Here is a 10435-nt window from a genome sequence, read left to right as displayed (position 1 = left end):
TGCTTGTTTTACTCCATGCTTTATGTAAATGAGGCACCGGTAGGCAGCACTTGAGTTCATGCACTGAAGCTGATTCATCAACTGCACTCACATCCCAGTTTGTTTCCATGTGGAATGAGTGTTTCAGAGAGTGAGCCAGTGATCCCACCCATCGATGGTACCCTCCTTGTGATATGTACATGTCCACTAAATAATATTCACACTTAAACAGCACCTTATTTTAGACCCATAGCGTGCTCTTCAGTCTTTGTGAGGTTAGGAAGTTGTTTCAACCACCACCAATGTGCAGCATCCACCTGGGCACAGCGACAGCAGACACACCTCTTTGTACCTCGTTTTTACCTTCCAGCAGCCTCCCTCTCTTTCCTAGGAGGAGATGTCTCATTCAGGTCCTGGCCCAAACCTGTTTTCTGCTTCATTAGGTCTTCAATGTTCTAGTGTTCAGGTGGTACAGCTGCTTTATCTACAAAAGACCTACATAAACAGTGTGAGGAACATTTGGTTTTCCATGATTGGGAGTGTTTAACTTGGATATTTGTTGTAGAGCATCATAGAATGATGCTGGATATCAGGTCCAAAATGGTTCTCAAACATTGGGCAGGTGTCTTGGCGGGTTGTTTCTGACACCAGTGAATGTCTGTGATCAGAAACAAATTGAGGTTTACCACCTCAGGGACAGTAAAGGCGTTAGCTTTAGGACTGATCTCATCCGCACACCGTGTTTAAGTGAGAATCCAAGTACAGTACCCTGCAACAAAGCTGACATTTTAGCATTCATCAGTTGTCAGTTTAGATTTATGAATCACATTGTTAATGTTTATTTGACTTAAGATGGTTTGCATAATTAAGTTGCTGATTTAATGAAATCGTACAGAGAGATTTGTGTCTGCGTGGGTTTCCTCCGGGTGGCTGGCTGTGAGGAGTGTGGTGTGTTCTCCCTGTGTCTGCGTGGGTTTTCTCCGGGTGGCTGGCTGTGAGGAGTGTGGTGTGTTCTCCCTGTGTCTGCGTGGGTTTCCTCCGGGTGACTGTCTGTGAGGAGTGTGGTGTGTTCTCCCTGTGTCTGCGTGGGTTTCCTCCGGGTGACTGTCTGTGAGGAGTGTGGTGTGTTCTCCCTGTGTCTGCGTGGGTTTCCACTGGGTGACTGTCTGTGAGGAGTGTGGTGTGTTCTCCCTGTGTCTGCGTGGGTTTCCTCCGGGTGACTGTCTGTGAGGAGTGTGGTGTGTTCTCTGGCGGATTGGTGGATTGGTGACTCAAAAGTGTACGTAGGTGTGAGTATTTTGTAGGTGTGAGTGTATTTTACACTGCTGGTAATAGGCCGCAGGGAGAGCAGTGTCCACAGTAGAGTTGTTATTATTGCTGTACAGTCTTCCCAGTGAGAGTAATGTTGATTAATATAAAATACTGTGATTGTGATATTCCCATCAGGGCCTGATATGTGTGGCTATTCAGGAAGAGATGACTCCCTCTGTAAATGTGGAAGCGTTTCACTCTTAACAATAAATTACTGTATAATACACATACAGCTGGGTGTATCTTATAATTTTAAACCGTTTTAAAGTTTTATACAGTGTTGTTTAGACATTTAATCCTGGCCTAGGCCTACTATTGTTTGTATTGTGGCTATGAAATTAGTTTTATTTAATGTGTTGTCATATGACATACATTTTAATAAATCATCAGAAAGTCCAAATTTGACGTGAATAAGGACATAAAAAACAAACTATGAACTACGCTTTTGTTTTGTCTCTTTGTTTGTAGCATGTGCAGCATTAAACCTTTTATTTCTCCTCCATGGTTCAGTGGTTCACTGTAGAGTAGGGAACACAGCTGACACTAATTATGTGCACAATGTCATCGGTCTTGATCAGCAAGTGTCTGACAGATTCTTCTGTGTTAACACCACACCTGGAAAGGACACGCCACAGTTGTAGGCTTTAGTGAGTCATTGGCGCTCTTCCCTCATATCTGACACAGAGAGAATTACAGAACTAAGACCTCTGATGAGAGTTTGAAGCTGCTTCAGTGTTTGTCAAACTAAATAGAATCTCTTCTTTATTCTCAATGCCTTTTTTGTCTTTTAAAAAGGGAAGGTAAACGGTGTCTCATATTTTTATAACTTGATATGCGATCAGGGTGACATCAGGTGACTTCTGCAGGAAGTTTACAGGGTCCTGGGGTTGTGTGTTCGAACGACAGATCACTGTCCGAGAGGAGGGTGGTGTGTTCTCTCTGTGTCTGTGTTGGGTTCCTCCAGGTGCTTTGGTTTCCTCACACAGTTTAAAATCATACGGTGGTAGGCCAACTACCAGTTGGAGTCCACCGACCTACACTTGGTGTGTGAGCTGTGTGTGGCTCATTTTCACTTAAAGGAAAAGTCATTCTGAACAGGGATGATTAGAAAGGGTGATGAGGCTGCTGTGGGGTTATATCCTTGTGGCATTTTGACCAAAGCAGGCCACGGAGGTTTCGTTCAGACTCGGATCTGTGTTCACATTTAATAAAGGTGTATAATTACTCTTAAAAACACAGCAGCACTTGGCAACACAAGCTGAAGTGAAAGTGACACAGAAATTAATTTCAGCTGAAAAAGATATATATATTTTGGCAAAAATTCTAGAAGCAGTAATGTGACAATGTTGGAAAGTGCAAAGTTTAAACTGAGTCATTTACCTAAGGTTTGCCCCCTGTGTAACAGACCCCGATGTGTCTCTTAGGTCATATTTGTTTTGAGTGCGTTATGAAATGACCAGCACAGATAACTGTACAGTGAGGCAGCCTCCTGGAGCCTGACATCATATGTTTGCCAAGTCTGCAGTACTCCTGGAAACATTTTCTGCTGCGTTGTGTGGCCACGGTGTGAGGTGCCAGGAATGGTGATGTGGGCTGAAAGAAAACAGCCAGCAGCCATAACACCTGAACCCCAGAACATGCAAAATCCACTGAAGCTAAGCAGGTGTGGACCTGGCCTGTGCTGAGATTGGATACCTCCTAGGAGTTGGTGGGGCATTCCCCCTGTGGTCTGAGTGGATCCCAATGCCTCAGGCAGTGATGGGGACTGAGGGAATGACGCTGTCCTTTGGCTGAGACGTAAAACCAAGGTCCTGAGTCTGCGTTCGTAAAAGATTGTAGGACATTTTCTTGAAAAAAGTCGATGTGTGACGAAACCTGCTCCTGTTGTGGCCTCCTAATCTCCCCATCTTCAAACAACCCTTGATCACTTCCTTTCATCTCCTCTCCATCTAATAACTGATGTGTGGTGAGTGTGCTGGTGTGAATCGGCTGCTGTTGCATCGCCCCAGTGAACGTGTTGGTGGAGGTTGAGGAGACTCTCGAATGTCCCAAAGAACGTAGAGCCCTTTGAGGGTCTAAAAAAGCTCTGCAGATGTGTAACTGTCACTGATTTGTGAATTAAGTACAATTCATTCACTAATTTAGAATGAGTGAAGCATGGCAAAATTGTAACAGCACAGTGCTTGAAAACTGTCTGAAAATATACCTGACAGCTTTGGTGATGCAGAGGTTTCTCTCAAGGTTCTTTAAAAAAGCACATATCCAGTTTATCAGCAAATCAGCCTTGCCATATTTCAAAGAAGACTGTACAGTACTACGAGTACAGACCCCAGTAACTATGCAGTGCCTGCAGTTACTATACACTGTTCTAGTTATTTATAGACTCACTATAATTGGACTCTTCTGTGATACATGAAGTTGCTCGTCTTATACTCGAGGAGCATATTGTGATATCATTGGGCATGTGTAAAGGGCATAAAACCCAAACTTAAAGGGAACATATTATGAAGATTCCCTTCTTCGGTGCATGTGCACACAATGTGAAATAAGACCATGCCATCAGTGTTGTATTGGCTAAGTCAGAAAATGAGCGGTTCTGTGTCTGCTGTGAGACATTAGTAATGCACCGCCCCCTCGTCAGAGTCTGTCCAATCACAGCGCTAGACCCAGGTTTATATGAGAAGGCAAAGATGAGGTGAAACAGCAAATCAGGGCACAACAAGCACGGCGAAATAAGAGCGCTGTGTGATAAAGGAGAAGAAAGAGAACAGAGCAAAAACAGCTAAAAAAATGATTGAAAAAAGGTCAAAAATGTTTTACATGCATTTGCCAGGTCAGTTTATCTGCACCGTTGAAAGTGAACCAGATGTGGTTCTAGATCAACCACAAGTGTGTGACTATGTGAGAATAACCCAAGTTTGTGTTTGTGTCTTTTCACCTATTACAGCCTTCATCTGGTGTCAGACGTGTGACCGCTGCCCTTAATTATTACCCGAGGAGGCGTTAATGTGTCTGGCCTTTTCCCACCTCTTTGCTAAGAGCTATTTTTGGACCAAGTGGTCTTGGTGGTGGTGTATTGTACGTGTTTTGTTCATGACGTGGGTAATTGACGTCGTATTATTGATTAGGATACGCACACGCGAGTCCTATCAGAGATCTGTTCTCACAGTTGACAAGTATGTAATCGGACATTAGTCCTGTTCAGACTGCGTATTAGTTCTGTATGAGGAGGTTTACCACAGGATGTCTGTGAACGTTATGAATAAAAGATGGTGTTAAACACTGAATGAAACTAACGAGTGTAATGCATGATGTAAAAGAGAAAGAGCTAATATTCGTACATTGTTTTCAGTCTCGTTATGAAAGCTGTCTTACTTTGGAGCCTCTGCCAAACCTTGTTCAACACGTGTTTTCAGTGTAGGGCTGGAGTGGGAGGTAGGAGCAGTACTCGTGAACGTCCTGTTCTTGGTTTGATAAATGTAAACATCTAAAAGCGTGGATTTTAATAAAGCCATTGTGCTGCTGAGACTGAACTGAGAGCACAGCGTGATCTCTCTGCTGCGATGTCCCCATTCTCTCGGTAATGCTGTCCAGATGCAAGAGCCACTGGGCCAATTACCAGCCGACCAAACTGACCAATCCTGATTTAGAGTGAGCCTAGGTGCCAATTAATTAACATATACACACAGTTGAAATACAGAAATAAATAAATAAATGTAGAAATGTAATAATACAGAAGTAGTAAGTGTAGAAATGTGTTAATACGTATGTAAATGTATATTGAAATGTGGGAGTGGAGAAATCAATAACATTTTTAATTATTTTATTTATATTTTACATTATTTGTGTCTTTATTCTGATGTAATTTTCTTCCTCCATATTTTAGATAATTATTTACATACATTATTACTGATGTACTTATTTATATATTATACATAGTGAAGCCTCACAAAGGACCTTTTTATGCAATGGTTAAATGAAAACAAATGAATAACCAATGAAATGACATCATGACAGAATATCTGAACAGTGTGTTGTCCCTCCCGCAGTACCTTCCTGTACCTGAAGTTCCTGGTGGTGTGGGCGCTGGTTTTGCTGGCTGACTTTGTGCTGGAGTTCAGGTTTGAGTACCTCTGGCCCTTCTGGCTCTTCATCAGAAGTGTGTACGACTCCTTCAGATACCAGGGCCTGGTAAGCGTCTCTGTTTGTCTCACACACATCTGTTTTTTAGAGGATAGATACGTTTAGTGCACTGCTTTTGAAGGAACAACAATAATTTAATAATTATCGTTAGGGGCTGTGCCATATCGTATTGTTCGCAATAACGTCTTCATAATGATATAAAAACTCAGTATCGTGATATTAGTCATATTCAGCCTTGTTTATGTAATGACGCATATGTTCTTTACATGAGTCATTTAGCATTTAGAGGTGGAGCAGCTCCACAAAAAGTGGGAGTGGCTTGTGTGGTGGGTTGGTTCTAAAATATCAGATGTAAAATGAACCATGGTGTTATGTTAGAAATGAAAGAAGACTTTAATATTATTAATATATGTTAGATATATTTAATTTAATAATAAAACATTGATTTTGTTGCAATAGTCTGTTTTTGAAATGAATACAGGTAATTTTCAGTGGGTTTTTTTCATATCACCAATAATATCGTTATCGCCAAAATACCCTGAAGTATCGTGATGTTATTTTAGGGTCATATCGCCCACCCGTAATAATCATAATACTTTACATTTTTACACTTTACAAAGAACATCAAAATCAAACAACAATTGTACAAGAGCGCAGGGGGCACTTTTTTAATACCATCTCAAGATATCAACACAGTTATTAATTTATAAAAAACTATTATTCAGTCCTGCTCAGCGCAGCTAGATTTGATAAGTGAGTTAACAGGCTAAACGCTGCAGCACAGACCATGTTCCACTGAACTGAAGCTCAAATCACACATGTTTAGAGGGTAAAGCTAGCTTTGCTTAGACTGGATGTTACCTGAACTCGACACTAAACCCACAAGTGCAGTGGGCTACTGGGCTTGAGCCACACACACACACTTTCACAGTGTGATGTCACCAGTCAGTAAGCTTCCACAGCGCCCCCTCCCTGTGGCGCTCTTAAATGCACCTGATTTTGCATGTACTAACCAGACACAGACACAGAACTGAAATGTGACACACCATGATTTTAAAGCTGCCCTTATTTTTGAGATAGTGTCCACATGATTAAATGACATTATGTGTAGTATATATACGCAGTATATGGTATTACCACGGTTGGCTGTCGTGGCAGATCACAGCAGTGACAGCATGCAGCTAGCTGCTGAGTAGGTCTAATTAGTGGCAGTGAAATCGGGTCCCCTCTGTCAGCAGGCACCTCAGCAGATGTGGTGTGGTGATAGATGACAGTTACCCGGTAAAAATGGGCTCCCGCAGTCAGCAGCCACGGCAGAGAGTGGTGGAGGTGCACAAGACACACTCGGATATTTTAACAGGAAGGTTTAAAATAAATCAGAAAGAACTGAACAAAGAGACAAACAAAAGTCAGGTGAGACACGGGGGGCTTTCGGCCGGAGCTGATTTGAGACAAATAAGAGATACAGAGAGAGAGACAGGACACTTGGCTTTGTCAGGTTTAAAACCCCATCTGCCAGTAACAACAGAAAACATCGTAATGTGTTTACAGAAGGGTTACTTCTGTATGGAACAGTGTAATCAGTCAGGACACCATTGCATCACAGGGAACTGAATCCCTGAGCCTGTAAGTGGTCGCACCCTCGTGGCTCATCAGTAAGAGAATGTAATATTGTGTGATGTTGATTGAGCGCTCTTAAAAACGGGAAGTTATTACATCTTCCTGAAACCCATTTGGGATCTGTGTTATTTTCTGTGTGCTGTAAATTGGACACTGATAAACAGATCAGTGATGCATTTCTCCCTCGGTCTCTCTCTGCATCTTCCAGGCGTTCTCAGTGTTCTTTGTGTGTGTGGCGTTCACATCAGATATCATATGCCTGCTCTTCATCCCTGTGCAGTGGCTGTTCTTCGCTGCCAGCACCTACGTGTGGGTGCAGTATGTTTGGCACACAGGTAAGACCTACACATCTCTGTTCCTGCTTCCCACCTGCATTGTCACCATGTTAGATGCCAGATCTTTATTTTGTTATTGTTTTTTTTCCACTTGATATCATGGGTTTAATGTAGATGTGTATAATGTACTTGTTCATAGGTGATAATTATGAACCCGCTCGTGTCCATCTGGGATAGCTCAGCTGCAGCACATAGCAGTTCAGTGTCCTCATGCACCATTCACTGATGTTCAAGCATAGCCAGCAACTGGTTGCCAGATTGGGCTGATCTGCACATCTGATTGCTTAGCCTTATGTTTGAGTTCAGTAATTACAGTTTTTGTAATAATAATAATAGTAGTAGTAGACGTAAAAGCATGAAAAAACCCATATATTATTAATGGTAAAACTAATGAGGTGGCACCCAACCCGGGTCATTGTCTGTGGGGAGTTCAGTGTGTGTTTCTGCCCAACGCGACCCTGAACGAGATTAAGCACTTGAATGAATGCGTACAAACAGTGACATGTTTAAATGTGTATTTTGCTATAGGGGCGGCACGGTGGGTTTCCTCCGGGTGACTGTCTGTGAGGAGTGTGGTGTGTTCTCCCTGTGTCTGCGTGGGTTTCCTCCGGGTGACTGTCTGTGAGGAGTGTGGTGTGTTCTCCCTGTGTCTGCGTGGGTTTCCTCCGGGTGACTGTCTGTGAGGAGTGTGGTGTGTTCTCCCTGTGTCTGCGTGGGTTTCCTCCGGGTGACTGTCTGTGAGGAGTGTGGTGTGTTCTCCCTGTGTCTGCGTGGGTTTCCTCCGGGTGACTGTCTGTGAGGAGTGTGGTGTGTTCTCCCTGTGTCTCCGTGGGTTTCCTCCGGGTGCTCCGGTTTCCTCCCATAGTTCAAAAACACACATTGGTAGGTGGATTGACGACTCAAAAGTGTCCGTATGTGTGAGTGAGTGTGTGTTGCCCAGTGAAGGACTGGCGCCCCCTCCAGGGTGTATTCCCGCCTTGCGCCCAATGATTCCAGGTAGACTCTGGACCCACCACGACCCTGAACTGGATAAGGGTTACAGATAATGAATGAATGAATGAATATTTTGCTATATATTTAATTATAAAACATGATTTACAAGACACCAACAAGGTTTCATTCTGTTTATAAAGCTTTTTCTGTTTTTATAACCAGTTAAATACCTAAAAAGAAAAGCTATAATTTGATGTATTCTGATTGGACGTCATTTTAATCACTGATATGAAAACGTACTCCACTCTGAAAGAGGCTAATTGGAGCTGAGCTCTCCGAAACCCTGATATATAATCATCCACATTAACAGATCTAAACAGCTTTTTTAAAATTGGCTTGTTTTGTAAAAGTAAAATGGGGGGAAAGTGATTTTTGGCCGTTTAAAAGAAGCTGAAAGCTCTCTGACAGCATTAGGCTGAGGAAGGCAGGGTTTCTATAGTGGCCCTTGTTCTCCATCCTTGAGGTTTTTCCCTCACAATGTGACTCTTCATGCATCCCTCTGCAGACAATTAGAACGTCCTACTCTATAAATCCTGCATTTGCACATGATAAACACCGCTCAGACTGAGTTTAGCTTACTTGGCCACCTCTACTGAAGCCGTATGTGAGGGTAAAGACTTGCCAAAAGCCCCTCGTCATCACCCACCGTTGCCAAACCCTCTCTCATGTTCATTTGCCCACTTTAACAGGCAATTCAGCATCTGTTATTCCACACTTCTGCACGGTTGATTGCTACATGGGCCGCATGTTTGTTTATTTTAATATATTTTTAAGGAGACTATAATAATGTGGTGTTTCTAAACGCAGACTAAAACAGGTCTAATGCCTGATGAGCCTTGAAACCGATGAATCATTTCCTACATTTCCATGTCTTATTTAAAACCAGAGGATTATCTTCAGTGAGTTTTATCATTTATTTTGCAACACACACTGTGGCTGTGACAGAGTGAGAGAGAGACAGAGAGAGAGTTAAACTCTTCTCCAAATCGCATGTGACGCTCAGATGCTAGCTGTGTGTCTGTATTGAATGTCAGGCGATATTTAGTAGCAGCCCGTATACACTGCGTGTCAAAGGATTATTCACGCGTGTTGCATCATCATCACACTTCTCTGCCACATGGGCTGAGCCTCTCTTGTGCTTAATGATTTACACAACTGCTTTACAGCCTGGAGACCCTCCCTTTAAACACATTTGATCATAGGTGTGATCGTACGCATTATAAAGAGGATGATCTTTTACGTGGCTAAAGATCTGTGGACGTCTGCTCCTACAAAACCTCCGCTGAAACAAAAGATATTAATATAAGGTTCCTAGTTTAGTTGCACTATAGTTCTACAATAACAGACTGTAGTGGAGTGTAGGTTTTAAACGCCTCGGTGTAAACGCTGACTGATAAATATCCACCAACAAAAATACCCAGCTAAACCAGCTATTAGCCAACGAGGTTAATAGAGTGGACAGTGAGTGGGCAGTGTTTAAAAACTGGTCTCTGCCACTCACACAGTAACACACCACCAGCATTTCCGTGTCCCTGCAGCAATGAACATGACCCACCATCCAACGAGGCCTGATTTTTGGTGGTCCTCTGTGGGTCCTGATCACTGGAGAACACGATGAGAAAGACTAACAAAGCTCCTTTGGTGGACTACGCCCCTGTGTGTGCACCTGTGTGGTCAGTAGAGCTGATAAATGGAGAAGTGTACGGACCATTTCCCTGTTTTGGCTGATGGGCGTATGTTTAAAAAATTAAACTAAACACTGATCACATTGTGGAATGTCTGGGGTTCCCAGAGGACGGGTTTAAGAGGAACTACTGACCAGAAGTCCCAGACTACACTTGTGGCACTCGGTTGTGTGTTGAAACCGAAAAAGGGAAATGTGGATGGGCATGACTAACCACAGGCCATGAGCAGCCTCTCAGATATTGGAATAATTTAAATAAAGCAGCTGGACTGTGCTCGCCTCACCCGTGTTTTTCCAGTGCCATTGTCCCATTTGTATCTAAAAATATTTATATTTAAAAAAGAAGGAAATATATATATATCAGGAATTT

General features: G+C 42.8%; 1 protein-coding gene across 1 annotated transcript in view; it reads left to right on the top strand.

The window, feature by feature from the left end:
• Positions 1–10435, top strand: part of maco1b (macoilin 1b) — a 28595-nt gene that overhangs the window by 2395 nt on the left and 15765 nt on the right. The window contains exons 2-3 of the mRNA XM_066679641.1: positions 5340–5481; positions 7262–7388. Coding sequence (XP_066535738.1) covers positions 5340–5481; positions 7262–7388 — 269 coding nt within the window. The remainder of the gene's footprint in view (positions 1–5339; positions 5482–7261; positions 7389–10435) is intronic.

The sequence above is a fragment of the Hoplias malabaricus genome, chromosome 8, assembly GCF_029633855.1.
Source record: "Hoplias malabaricus isolate fHopMal1 chromosome 8, fHopMal1.hap1, whole genome shotgun sequence".
Taxonomy (NCBI): domain Eukaryota; kingdom Metazoa; phylum Chordata; class Actinopteri; order Characiformes; family Erythrinidae; genus Hoplias; species Hoplias malabaricus.
The sequence above is the reverse complement of the archived record's forward strand: the minus strand, read 5'-3'. Positions and strand labels throughout refer to the sequence as shown.